At 58.0% G+C, this 13,671-nt stretch overlaps 1 protein-coding gene across 1 annotated transcript in view; it reads right to left on the bottom strand.

The window, feature by feature from the left end:
* Positions 1 to 2,171: 2,171 nt before the first annotated feature.
* The window catches only part of XYLT2 (xylosyltransferase II), a 17,866-nt gene continuing 6,366 nt past the window's right edge, over positions 2,172 to 13,671 (bottom strand). Inside the window, exons 2-11 of the mRNA XM_009880156.1 lie at positions 7,707 to 8,178; positions 7,061 to 7,236; positions 6,552 to 6,754; positions 6,073 to 6,153; positions 5,698 to 5,914; positions 5,102 to 5,278; positions 3,959 to 4,221; positions 3,648 to 3,843; positions 2,867 to 3,200; positions 2,172 to 2,543 (exon numbers count right to left, since the gene is read on the bottom strand). Coding sequence (XP_009878458.1) covers positions 2,221 to 2,543; positions 2,867 to 3,200; positions 3,648 to 3,843; positions 3,959 to 4,221; positions 5,102 to 5,278; positions 5,698 to 5,914; positions 6,073 to 6,153; positions 6,552 to 6,754; positions 7,061 to 7,236; positions 7,707 to 8,178 — 2,442 coding nt within the window. The 3' untranslated portion in view covers positions 2,172 to 2,220. The remainder of the gene's footprint in view (positions 2,544 to 2,866; positions 3,201 to 3,647; positions 3,844 to 3,958; positions 4,222 to 5,101; positions 5,279 to 5,697; positions 5,915 to 6,072; positions 6,154 to 6,551; positions 6,755 to 7,060; positions 7,237 to 7,706; positions 8,179 to 13,671) is intronic.

Raw genomic sequence — 13,671 nt, 5'->3', positions numbered from 1 at the left:
CTCCGTGAGTGAAAACACGGGTGGCAACCAGGCTCCAAGCTCTCATCCCCCCGGCCCCGGGCTGAGACAACCCAACAGCTCGCGTCTGGGTCGCCCATCACCCAAGAGAGCGAGCCCCCCGCACGGATTTACTTCCTCCCCCAGGTGGAGGCAAAGCCCCTCCAAAAAGCCTTTTTGAAGCCCAGCAGCTCCCCCCAGCCCTCACCCCTTCCAGCACACACTGCAAAAACCCAACACACCGCACTGTAGAGATATAGATATATTTGTGGTGATGTTGCATATTTAAGACAACTTTACATAATACTTCCGACAGTTTTGGTGTCCTCCCCTGCAGCGGGGCCAGGCCCTTGCATGGCCCCCCCCCTCACCCCACATCCCTCCCCAGCCCTGGAGCACCCCACGAGCGAGCTGGCGCAGGAGGGGTGGGCTGGGGTGGGGGGCAGCAGGTATCTGCCCTCGTGCACCAAGGTCTCCATCTGCCCTTGGCGCGAGGAGGAGCCTGTTTCACAACACGCCTCTTGCAGCACCAGCATCCTTAAACCACGGGGACTGGGAGCTCGAGCCCTGTCAGGCAGGGAAGCCCTGGGCTTTGGAGGGAGATGAAGGATGGCACAGATCTTTGGAGATAGCAAAACCCAACTGGCCAAGCCACCGGCTCCTGCTGACCCTGCCTTGAGCAGAGGGGTTGGCCCAGATGGTCTCCAGCTCGTCCCCACCAGCTCCCCGGCCCCAGCCCTGCGCAGGGGCAATATCTCTTCCCAGGCTGTGTCCAAGTTCCCGCTGCAGTCCCACATGGCACATGTGAAGCATCTTCCCGGGGTGAAAAGCCAACCCAGACTTCTCCATGCAGCACTGGTCTTCAAGAGAGGACAGTCTCCAAGCCTGAGAGGACGGCAGGGAAGGGGATGCTCTGCTGCATCCCTTTGCTGGAGGGCGGGGGAAGCAGAAACAGCGGAGAGCGGATAGAGCCAGCAGGACCTTGTCTCGCCTCTTTGCTTTTTGGCCAGGGAAGCACAGCCGATCCGGAGAGCTTCTGCCAGCCAGGGAGAAAAGAAAAGGCCGGGCTCAAGGGCCGTGGCACAAGGCAGCCTGCCAGGCATGGCGAACTTCCGTCTCATCTGCACCAGGACATTTTTTTGGCAGGGGACTGGGGTGTCCCAGTGCCCAGCCCCAGGGCATTTGCTGAAGCGGAGACAGAGGCAGCGGAGTAGCTTGTTGGCCTTGAACCGTGAACCAAACACTCCCCGGCTCACGGAGCCATCGCACAACACACACCGGCAACTCCAAACATTTGGCACTGTCGGGCAGCTGCCTCGGAAGGCAGGCAGCACCCCGCAACCCCGGGGCAACCCTGCCCGAGGGGCAGCGGGCTGCAGTTTCCCAGCAGCCCCTAGCAGGAAATGGGGAAACAGCAAAATAATAATAATAGTAACAATACTAATAATAATAATAAAAAAAAAATATGTAAACGACCCAGCACCCTGTCCTGTAGCACCAGGACACCCAAGAGAACAAGGTATGTTACAGTCTGAGGGGAGATGGAGACACAAGGACTTCCCGGCTAATGCGGGGTCTCGTCTCTATTGCACTTTGCATCATATATAATTCTCTCTCTATATATTTATAAAAATACAAACTAAAGGGCTGGGGTGGAGGGGATGAGATGCAAGCCCTGGGCCAGCAGCAGCTCTGTGCACACAGCAGGCTTTCATCCATTCTGCTTCTGCCTGTCCCCAGAGCCTCCTGGCAGTCCTCCCGGGAGGGGACAGCCAGCAGCACAGGGCCTGATCCTGCAGAGATCCAGCCTGGGGCTGGGCAGGGAGGGCAGGGTGCTGAGTTAGTCCAGTGTCTGCCCATCCACCTGCCTTCCCTGCCTCCCCCATCACCCCTTCCCGAGGTTCCCAGGACTGCAGTAACAAAGACGCAGCTCTTCCCAGCCACCAGCGCCATCCGTGCCCCTGCAGTGATGGGCGCCCCGGCACGCTCTCCCCGGCCAGCAAGTGCCCATCCCTGGGGGATGTGGGCAAAACCAACTTCACACCTTCCCCTCTGCCCAAAATACCCCACAGGAGAAGGTTCTTCCTGGCCTGGAGGTTCCCATTCACTCTTCCTCGAGTGACTACGGTGCAAATCGCACAGGGTGATGTAGTCCGGAGACCCCCCAACACCAGTGACAGAGGATGCTCCTCGGTCCCAAGGCCACCCCCCCGGCTGCTCCTGCTACCTCAGCCGCCCGTCAGGTTTGACGGGCCCCAGTTCTGATTTGGGGTCCGGGGAGAGGGAGCTCCAGGAGGTTTTGCTGCAGGTCTCCAGGGAGCCGCAGGCAGAGGGGCTGCCAACGCAGACGTCCGCCACGGACCAGAAGGCGCCGATGGCACCGTCTGCCCAGTCCTCCAGCGCCTTGCCCGTCATCTGCGCCTTCCGCACCGCGTCCTCCTCTGCCTCCTCGGAGCGTGGCAGGTTGAGGATCCCCCCCAGGCCCTGGAAGCTCTGCTCCATGTACTCGTTGCGGGGTGGGCCGCCATGCAGCCAGTTGCTGTCATCTGGGCAGGAGAGAAGAGAGGTGATCAGCAGTGCAGCAACATCCCAGCACTCTGCCCTTCCTACCGCCCCGGCAGGGCTCAGCACCCCGTCCCTTTGCAACCCCAGCTCTCCTCCAGCCTGAGGAAAGGGGTGCTGCTGTGGGATGGATCTAACTGACCCGCAAACGGGCCTCTGCACCTGCTCAGGGGCCTGGTTTGAGGACTCACATGGGCAAGGGGACACCAGCAAGAAGGATGGCTTGCACCTTGTCATCAGCACCAGGGAAAAGCCCGCAGTGACCCTCCCACCCCACTTCCAGCCCTGACCTCCAGAGCATCCTCACCTTTCCTGAGAGGCTGCTTGCGGTTGAAGGTCTGGGGCACCACCAGGAACTGGTTCTCTCCCAGGGGCTCCCAGAACTGGAGGAGGCGGATAGTCCAGACACCGGGGCGCAGGGGCCGATTGAGGGGGGGCTTGTACTGGGTGAACTCTGCCTCGGCATCCACCGTGATGTCGTAGGAAGCAGCGATGACGTGGGTGGGGTCAATCCACACCACTGTGGCTGTCAGGTTGGGGCCCCGTGACCATTTCTGCATGGCCACTGGCTCGTCAAAAGGCCCCATCAAACCTCCAAAATTGCGGAAGAGCCTTTCCTTGGGGTCCCACTCCGTGCCCACCTGCAGGGACAGGAGGTGTGAGCAATGGGATGCTGGGCAGGGAGATGTTAACAGCTCAGGTTTTGCATTTCGCCTCCCCGAATCAGGGAAGGCACAAGCTTTGGAGCCCAAAGCAATGCACACCCCACCCTCCACTGCTCTCCTGCCAGCCTGCACCACAACCAGCGTCAATCCAGCTGTGCATGATGCCTCTTGCAGCCACAGGCGCTGGGCACCACAGCTTCAGCTCCCCCCTGAAAGATCCCCTTCAGGCCTCTTCCCCAGCAATCAGCTCCACACCCCCCACAGAAGCCAAACTCCTGGACAAAGGTTTGTTCTCAGACATCACAGTGGCACTGTGTCCCTCTGTCCCCACAAAGTTCCGGTGGGGGAGAGGAAGAAGGGCAGAACGGTGTGGGAAAGCCGGTGAGGAAAGCGGGCATTGTGAGGGAACCTTTCCCCATTTACCTCAAGGTTCTGTAAGCGGTTTGCCTGCCCTCCATGACCCAACAGCTTCAGAGCTCCTTGGGGCATCATCCACACCTCCAGGGACTCTGCCTGCCCAGTTGCCAAATTCTGCACTTCCTGCATCACCAGGTAACCCTGGAAACGGTCGTCATAGAAATATAAGTGCACACTGGACGGGAAGCCCTGGGGCTCAAATCTGAAGAGAGAGAGAGACAGACGGAGAGGTTGCATATCTGAGCATCAGCATCCTCTCAGCACGAGATGCAGGCCACCACTCAGAGCCCAGCTTGAGCTCCCGGTGAATATCCCACCTGCAGAGCTTGTCGGCCTTCGCTGCCGGCACAGATGCAGCTTTGCGGAGTCCCAGCCTGGAGAAGGCCGTGTAGAAGGTGAGGGTGACGTCGCTGAGGCCGCTGAGTCCATCAACGCGGTCATAGACATTTTCCCAGTATGCCTTCAGTGCTGGCGTGTTGGGGGGGTAGCTGCCGTAGAGGTGCGTGTCCAGGATCTCCAGCACCTCCTGGTTCACCGTCGACTCAAACTTGCGGGCGAAGAAGGTGGGTCTGGAGAGTTGCTGGAAAAGCACAGGCATTTCTAACAGCGTTGGCTGCAGCCCCTCTGCCCTCCCACCTGAACAGGGCAGCTGGGAGGGAGACAGACTGGGAAGAAACATGCTGGGACCCATCCTGCCCTCTTGACAGCACAGGCTAAGGAGCAGCAAAGCACAGCCAGCCTCTACGTGGGATCCTCTATGGCAGGATCAGTGGGAGCATACAGTACACTTACTGGTAATGCAGATGGGTTCCCATCTCTCCCACTGCCTCCTCCTTTCTGTGCTCAGAAGCAGCCATGTGTCATCTAGCTCCTTAGCTGCAATCTCTATTCAGATGGGTCCCCACCTCACAGAGCCGCTGCGGAGCCCTGCACGAGGTCTGGCCACGTGGAACAGCTTGCAGGATCAGGGCCCTGTGCTCTGTAAGCCCAGGACTGCTCGAAAATCCTCCTAACTTCTCTTTTCAGGGCTGGATGTGTCTCCCCTAAACCTTCCCTGTTCAGTCTACATCCCTACACACTGAGAGCACAGGAGACTGTTTGTCACAAGGCATTTTGTCCTGCCAAAGAGGACAACACTTTGAAGTGGTTCTACTGAAAACGTATTTGCCCCAAGTGATAGGTCTTCAGAGAAAGAGCAGGAAAACAGGAGGAGAGAAAGTCTGGGAAGAACAGCATTGCAAGCAAAAGCCTGACTGCTGGGCAGGACACTCAGCGTAATCCCGCTGCCAGAGGCATGTTTACAGCAAATCCCATGGCAGCTGGGAGCCAATCCTGCCCCTGTCCCTTGCAGGGCTGGGGTGAGGCTCGTGGGGGCATGCACAGCAGCTGGCATTGCACCCAGGGGTGCGCACCCAGGGAGGAAGGGAGGGAGCAGGAGGAGAAAGGAGGATCTTTTTCACCTGTAGCCGGAGGAAGTCCTGGGGTTTGAAGTCATTTGGGGAGCACCCGCACCAGTCGACTATGTGTTTATATTGGCACTTACAGCCCAGCTTCCGGTTCCAGTTGGTCACTCGGAGGTTGTTATCGACCAGTGTCTCACAGGCGTGACTGTTCTCCAGGACCGTGTGGAAGAAGGACTATGCACGACAGAGAAGGGACAGGAAACCCAGTGAGGACAGAGAATGGATGGTTAAAGGAGAGCCCCCACCCCTCACTCGCAGAGGAACAGCATAGGCCTCAATAGCTCCTGAACAGAAACCTATCCCTGTTCCCAGCACAGGGCAACGCATAAGAAACCAGGCTGTGCAGATCCATCAGTTCTTGTCCAGCCCTGGCATCTGGACCTAAGGCAGCGCTGGATATAAACATGACGTTTGGCCTGTCTGCTCCTCTCTCCCCTCTTTCATACCTGGGTCTGGACAAAGGGAAGGCACAAAGCTGCCCGAGCAGAACCATAAATAACCTTCACAGCTACCCAGGGCAGGGATGAAGTGGGACAGAGATGTTAACTACAGTGGGAAGAAAATCCAGCCTGCGCCCCGCAACCAGTACCCACCTCAGCTGGCAGGAGTGTGTAGGTGTAGAACTGGCGCAACTGGGACACCAGCTGGTCGTCGGCATAGACCACGTACTCCACGAAGCTGCGCGTCAGTGAGAACCAGTCGGAGCCCCCGTCCACCACGATGCCCTCGGGGATGTGGCGCTCGCCAAGCCGCCACATGTGGGAGTCACACTCGTGGAACAGGCGGTCCAGGCCCTGCTTCTTGATAAACCTGGGCATGGGGAAAATGTCAGGCATTAGGGGTGTCATTCACTTCGCTGAATGCAGCTGCAGCCAGACCACCCCCCCTGCCCCAGCTGTTTCAATTCTTTTAGGAAATCCCTCATCTTTCTGTTCCACCAGTTCAGCTCTGCCACTAGCTGGTATTACCTGGCATTGTCTCGGCCATGAGACTTGAGGAAGTTCTTATCTCGGTATTTGGACAGGAACATCACCAGCTCCTCATTGGTCCTGAGGTGCAAATTAAAAAGCATTAACAGCCCCTGGGGTAAAGCAGTCCAGTAAACATTCATGCTGCAAGAGTTATCAGACACAAGGAGCCTAAATCTGCTTGGTGGGTGCTGACTCAAACCCTGATCCCATCACTGGGGAGACAGAGACGCGGCATCTCTGTTGTCTGGCGTCTCACATGCAGACCACAGGAAAAAACAGCCTCCAAGGTACTGGCTGGTCTCCTCTGCAGAGACGGGACCAGCTTTGCCCTGGAGCATCATCACCATCATGTGGGTGCAATCTCCAACCCCATCTTCCCTCAGCTCCCTGCTCCTCCCTGCCCCTCCCAAGGCTGCTGCAGCATTACACAGCCTGAACACCTCCATCATCTTCCTCTGCCCCAGCAAGGTCCTCACCTTGTGGGGTAGTCGGTGGCGCTCAGGTTGATGAAGAAGTCCCAGGGCCACTCGGTCAGCTCCAGCAGGTCTTTCATGCTACGCAGGTACATCTTCAGCAGACTAGCACCTCCCCAGATGGTCACCATGCGCCAGGGCGTCACACGGATGTTGGGGTAGTTCCGGGCCAGCTCCACCGCCTCGTGATGGAGGTAGTTGGAGCGCTGCCAGGGAACACAGCTCACGGTCAGCGGGGAGCTCATCTTCCTGGGGCCTCCTTGCTGTCAGCCTCGGGTCAGCCCTTACAGCAGCCTCCGCATCGAGGAAGGCAGCAAGACAAGACTGCTCTGGGCAGGAGGGATAGATCCTGCTTCCTTGGGGTTCCAGGAATAGGGGTGGAAGGATCACAGCTTCATCAGTAGTGAGGACAAATGCTACCCAGCCACTTCCTCCACTCACCACCCACCCACGTCCCAGCGACCGATCCAGGCACTGTTAGCATCCCCCTTCCCCTCACCCTTGCCGCTTACCTTGTCCACATGGATGTAGAAGAAGTGCTGCTGGTGGTACACCGCCTTGATGAGCCGCTTCAGCTGGCGAATGGCCCTGCCGTGCACAACCAGCATGTAGGCAATGCGCACGGGCTTGCTGGGGGGTGCCTGCTGCAGCCGGCTCTCATCCCACTGGATGACAGGGCTGACCTTGCCTGTGCGGGGAGGGAGAGGGCTGTCAGCCACCCCTGGCCTTGGCACCCACCACCCCAGTAAAACAGAGAGACCTGAGCAAGGTGGGGGACAGCAGAGAAGAGCTTGGCTTCAGGCAAACCCCATCATGCTGCAGTGCCAGGGCACGGTGCCACATGCAGCCCCTTGGCATTAAATTGACGCCTTGGGAAAGGCGTGTGTGTCCTTCTCCAGCCCCTCAAAACAGAAGATGCAGCTGGGCCTGGCTCTGACCTCTGCAGGCACCGCAGGCTGGGATGAACAGCCCAGTGTAAGGAGGCTAGGACAGCTTTGATTGGATTACAGAGAGAGCGTTAATCTGGGAATCAGTGACAGATTGAGGCCGCTTTTTGCCAGGTGGGACAGTTTGGTGACATAAGGAAGGTGGCCCACACGCCTGGCTGGGATATTCCCAATGCCCGTGGGCAACTGGGAACACCCCAGCAGGACTCACCCGAGAGCTGGCAGTGGCGAGGCACAGACTGGGGCATGAGGCTGCCGGCCCGGTGCAGACACACCACGTTGGCGATCTCCTGTTGGCACTGCTTGCTGCTGGCCCGAGCTAGCGCTGAGAGGGCGTCTTTGCCTGTGATTTCGCACTTGGGAGTGAAGCTGTTCTCGGTAGGCTGTGGAGCCCCCTCCACGCTGCCTGTGTCACCCTGCTGGAAGATGGCCAGCTGGGCCTCCCCGTGCAGCTCTGTCAGGTTCCTCTGGCTGGAGGAGTCCGGTGCGGCTGGCAGCCTCCGTCCTGGTTTGTGTCTCGCCGTGACGGCTCTCACCACCTTGGATACCAACACGCCGGGGCTGTCCGGCCGTCCCCGCCATCGCCCGTGCTTCCGGCTGGCGCTGCCCCGGCGCCCGGCAGAGCTGTCGGAGTCCTTGGAGCCGTCACTGCTCTCAGGCAATCTGGCTTTTTTCTGCCGCTCCTATACCAGTTCCAGGTGGATGCAGAAGAGAGGACAGACAGCATTAACTTGGGCCTGCTTTCCCCCGGCTCTGCCAACACGGTCCCCAGAGCATCCTTGTTCCCGGAGCTTGATATTCCCAGTTCCCATGTTGCTCAGTGCTACAAAACAGCAGGCGCTCTGGAAGCGGCCACTGTGCAGCAAAGAACATTACACCACCCCTCTGCAACGTAAGGCCCCACAGCACCTCTCTGCATGGTCCTATGCCCCCCTCATGGGGACAGACCCCTATATGCCAGCAAGGGACACCCCCAATTTGCAGACCCCATCATCACAGCACCCAGATGCACAAACAGGGTCTTGCTCTCCGCCGCTGAGCTCACTGCAAGACTAACTGGCCAAGGTTCAGTGTGTCTACATCAGTCACCAGCCACCCTCCAGCGTCCAGCATGGGCATGGGTACCCCTGGATGGTGGGAACGAGCACAGGGCTGCTCTGGCTGGAGGTTATTTTACCCAGAGGCAAATGGACCAGCTTCTCCCTGCCATAATCACGCTGTGAGCCCAAGCCTAGCACACCCATCTGGCAGCCAGGGTCCCAGCTGGCCATGGCTGTGCTCTCTGGGGCTAAAAGCACCAGAGAGGCATTGAATGACGTCCTGCCCATGCTCCATTCCCTGGGCCTCGGCTCCCTGTGCTGGGCTGGAGCAGCCACTGTGATCGCCAGCTTCTGCAGAAATCCCTTTAACGAACCCTCCTGCCGAGCCAAGCGGATGTGTAAAGGGAGCAGTTAATTATGCTTCGTTACCTCTGCCAGGCTGGCTGATGAGCAGAAACGAGTCAGCCTTGGGGAGAGCAGAGAGTTGGGAAGTTTGGATGCCTGTGAGAGCCACGCTCATGGGAAAGCACTTTCCCAGTGAGTGGTGCCTGCGGGGCTGGGCCCCCAGCCCACTGCAGGTGCTCTCACCAGGCCTCTCAGGGCTACTGCACAACACCTTCAAAACCCTGCCTGCCCAGCCACTGCACTGCCTCCGTGGGAGGCAGTGAGCCCATTGGGGGCTACTCCTGGGCAGCAGCATCTTCTGAGTACGGGCAGATGCCTCACAAGTACAGCAGGACTGAATCAGCCCCCTGCATGAGCACCCCCTGTGGGCGTAGCTGCTGGGAAGATCAAGGCCAGGAGAAACCATGCCCTACAAAGGCTGAAAAGTATCTAGCAAGATCTGCCAGCTCTGGTGTCCCTGAACTACCCATGTTGTGGTGGCACAGCCTGCAAACCACGGCTACCCAGGAAGGGGCCAAGCCACCACTTAACTTCCGAGGGGCTGGCATCAGTGAGGATCAGCCGAGCCCCCTTCTGCCCAGACAGGCGTCACAGGCGGCAATCCGTTCATTAGTCACCGCACAGGACCATCTGTTTGAGAGTTATAAACCTGTTTTCTCCGCTAAGCATCACAGGAGTCGGGAGGGAACAAGCGAGGAGTGAGTCTCTTCCTGCAGGGATGGGGCTGAGCGTGCAGAAGAGACCCACCAGCACCATGCACACCCTCCGCTCCCCAACACGCCTGGTTGCGGGGACAGCCCCCACCGATGCCCACCCTTGGTTACAGTCCTGCTCATCCCCCTAGAAGTGCTGTTCCCAGCTCACAAGCACAGCCGGCTGCCTTCCCCAGTAGGGAAGTCATTACAAGCATCGCCAGCCTTTCCTGAGCTGCCAGTTAACAAACTCAATGGCTTCTAATTACTGCACCGCAGCAGAGCGATCCCTCCACCCCAGCCTGGCAGGGAATGACTCTGGCCACGTTGCTTTGCTGTATTTAAGCCTCGTGCGCAGGACTTCTGGCAAGGCTCCCCATCCCTGTCCTCCCAACATGCACAGATTACTCTGGACACCAGCCAGAGGTCACTTCTCCTGTCCTGGGTCCCCCTGATGTGACACCACCACCCCCACGGTACCACAGTGAGGGACCCCATCCTCAGCACAGGTCAGGTTGTGCCAATGTCTCCAAGCCACCTGCCATTGCGAGGAGCAGAACTAACATCATCTGGTGTCCTGCAAGATTCCCCCTCTGGTTGATTGACTCTGGTGTCTGCCACATACCAGCACTTATGAGGCAAAACCAGTGCCAAAATGTTCCAAAGTCACTAGAGGAATCAAGACGTTTGATTGCCAATTGCAGCAGCAGACTCTGAAACCTCACAATTAAAATGGCTGGGGACAGCCCCCTAAAAACAAGCTCTTGGCGGGGGGGGGCGGGAATAAAAATCAAGGAATCTCAGCAAAGCTGGAAGAAAAGATGTTTCGTAGGAAGCTTCTCTAGAGGCTGCAGCACATGAGGACACCAACATACAGACCTCAGAAAGGTGCTGCCTCCTGCCTGGGAGAAGAAAGATAGGAGACGAAGTGGGAGAAGACGTGACTGGGCTAAAACACTTCTCCCAACTGACAGATCCTCTTCTTCGCCCACGAGGACACTTCGTGGTTTGCATTTTACCAGTGCGAGCTCCACTGCGGACCAAGCACTCCAGGACGCTCATATGCTTACTCAGGATGGAGGCAGGATCACTCTGGTCCCTCGGACTCCCACCTTTGTGTGCAGACAGGCTCACACTGTCTGCAGTGGGGATGCTGTCAGCGAAGGGCTAAGTACTGATGGGAATTTCCTCTCCCATCTGTCAGTCTGGACAGGGATTGTGGTGTTTGATCCCAGTGGAACAAGATAATTTGGCCTCCTGGAGGTAGGAAACTCAGTGTTGACCTGGGTGGATGGAGACTGATTAAACCTCTGCTGGTCTGCATGCCATAAAGCATCTGTTTGGTGAACAAAGGGAGCCTGTAGGACCCTGACATTGGGCTTGCAGAGAGAAGCGACACGATCCAAGCAGCATGGCCTTCTCAAGGAGGGTTGCGCTGGTGGCTCTGATGTGGCTGAAGCCTGTTACAGGGCAGCGAGCGGTCAGTGCTGCTGGTGAGAGATGGATTTACAACCTGCTCTGGTGAAGGGCAAAGATCCTCCCTCAGCGTCAACTCAACTCATACCAGGGAACCACTGGGGATGGAGCATGCCAAGCAGGGGAAGCTATTCCCTCCCCTATGAAGGGAAGGAAAAGGAAACCAGCAGGCTTTGAAGAACCGAGCAGGACAGAGAAAGAGGCTGCCACCAGCAGAGTTCAGAGCAGCCCTTTTGGGAACACCTAGGCAGTGCCAGCAGCTGCCAGCCCAGGGCACAGGGCTGCAGTGCAGCCTCCAAGCGCTGCAGGTGCCCCAGCCGCAGGTCTGGAGGGGAAGGTGAGCTCGCCCGATTCCAGACACCCCACGGCATTTACAGGACTTGAGTCTCTTTTTTGCTCTATACAGCGATTCACAGCCCATTCATGGTGGGGACGAGCCAGGTTAGAGCTGTGTCCATTAGTGGGAAGGAGCCATTTTCTCTGGCAATTAAGAGATCTTAAGGTTCCCCAAATCCTTCCATGCCTGCAAGGTCATGCTCTCGTGGGAGGGTTCCTCCAGCTTTACCAGAAACACTCCTGGGGAACAGTGGCTCCTCCAGGTCTGGCCAAAATCAGAAGCTGCAGGAGGGTACAGAAACCAAAAGCTTTGCCATTTTATAAGAAATAAAGGTTAATTGGATTTTTCCCAGCTTGCTAATGGGCTTGGGCTGCCTGTAAAGTTCAGGATGGTTCTTGCCTTCTCTGAAGACATTTGTCTATTCCCAAGTCAGGGCTGCTGGTGGCAAACCATCCCCTCTCCAGGCGAACAGGACTCATGGTCAAACCTGTCAGCTGCCCAGTTTTGGGAAGAGACCTGGGGAATCCAGGCGAGAACTGAGGCCGTGCAGGGCAGGAGAAGAGAAAAGCACACAAACAGCATGGGATGGTGAAGAGAGGGAAGGAGAAGCCAGGACAGGTGAAGTGATTTGATCAAGGTCATGAGAAAGGGGAATGGGCAGTCGGGCACTCCTAGCTGCCAGACGGGTCTGCTTTCACACTCCCAGTGCCTTCAGATCAAATGCAACTCCGTGTCCCCTCTCCTTGCCGCATTTATTCCCTGGTTCGGGTTTGGTGGTGGGCGTACAGCAGCACCTGAGGGTGCTCACAGCCATTCCCAGTGTCCCAAGAGGAAGTGTGGGGCTGGGAATTAGTCTGCTGAGTGAAGGTCTCTGCCTTAGAGACCTTCCCCCCTGCAAGGGGCTGCCCAGTTCCCCTTCTCACCTCTTCGGTCTCAGAGAAAACTTTCTAGTCCTGTGAAAAGACCTGGCAACTACAGGGTCACCCTCCACACCAGGGAGGAAGCTCTCACCCTTCAGAGATCCCCACTTCTCACCTCGTGGCCATTGGCGTTGCTCTGGCACAGCTACCGTGCTCATCCCATGCCTGCCCCCGCACAGCTCTCGCTGCACACTGGTCTCCCCTCCTGCCAAACATGGCTTCACCATTGCTCTGGGGCTTGTCAGCAGCCCGCAGAAAGCCTCTACAGCCCCTGGAGCACGAGGGTCCTGCCCAAGATGAGGGGCTCAGGTCCCACAAAGACATTCACCAAGGAACTCCATACAGGGACTCTCAGCCCTTTCGCAATGCTCTTGGAGAAACCAGCTTCAGCCATGGGTTCACCCAGATGCAGTGACCCTGGACATGGTCCAGGCAGCTCACAACAAACAAATAAATTCAAATAATCAACCCAAAGGTCAAGAGCTTTGTTTGAAGGTGGCAGCAGCATTCTCCAGAGGCCTGGGTCCTCCTTGACATGTGCTCCATGTCTGACCTTGAGCAAACACACTCGTGCCTCAGTTTCCCCATGCGCAAAAAAAAGAGGTGATGCCTTTCACCTTAGCAGACCGCTCTGGTATAAAGACAACAGATGACTGCAAAAGGTCCTTGTACCCTTGCACTTCACAGGGACATCCCTGACCGGACCAGCCAAACAGAAGCCGACACAAACTTCCTGAGCTGCTGTGCATGCTCTCCCCAGCTCCCCGAATTACTGCGTGTTTGCGTATTTCCCTGCCTCAAGCATCACCAGCCCCAGCTCCGCACAACATCCCCAAACCACAGGGAAGTGCGAGAACCCTGGTGAGCCTCCCACGCTCCCCACCCCACGCCGGACCTCAACAGACACCTCCTGAGCCACAACATCCCCTTCTCAGGTGCTGTGACCCCACACTGCTGCAGCCGGAGCCCCCTCACAGGCCACGGCCTGTTGCCCACCCCACAGCCACAGCCCCCCAGCAGCCCGGGGCTTGTGGGACCCCCACCTACCCCAGGGACCCCGTCCTGGGATGGGGTCTCGACAGCCTCACAGAGACACCCCGGGGGGGGCGCCCCCTTGGTGTCCCCTCCCAGCTCCAAAGCAAGGGGACACGCCAGCCCTTGGGGCACTGCCCCCCTAAGGACCCCTTACCACAAGGTCCTCCCCCCCTCAAGAGCCCCCTCCCAGCACGAACCGCCCTCCTATGCCCCCTCAAGCCCCTCCCCGCCTCCTCTGGCCTCCCCGTCCCCCTCAGGCCCCTCATCGCCC

This window comes from Charadrius vociferus, unplaced genomic scaffold (assembly GCF_000708025.1).
Source record: "Charadrius vociferus isolate BGI_N301 unplaced genomic scaffold, ASM70802v2 scaffold260, whole genome shotgun sequence".
In the NCBI taxonomy this organism is placed as follows: domain Eukaryota; kingdom Metazoa; phylum Chordata; class Aves; order Charadriiformes; family Charadriidae; genus Charadrius; species Charadrius vociferus.
The sequence above is the reverse complement of the archived record's forward strand: the minus strand, read 5'-3'. Positions and strand labels throughout refer to the sequence as shown.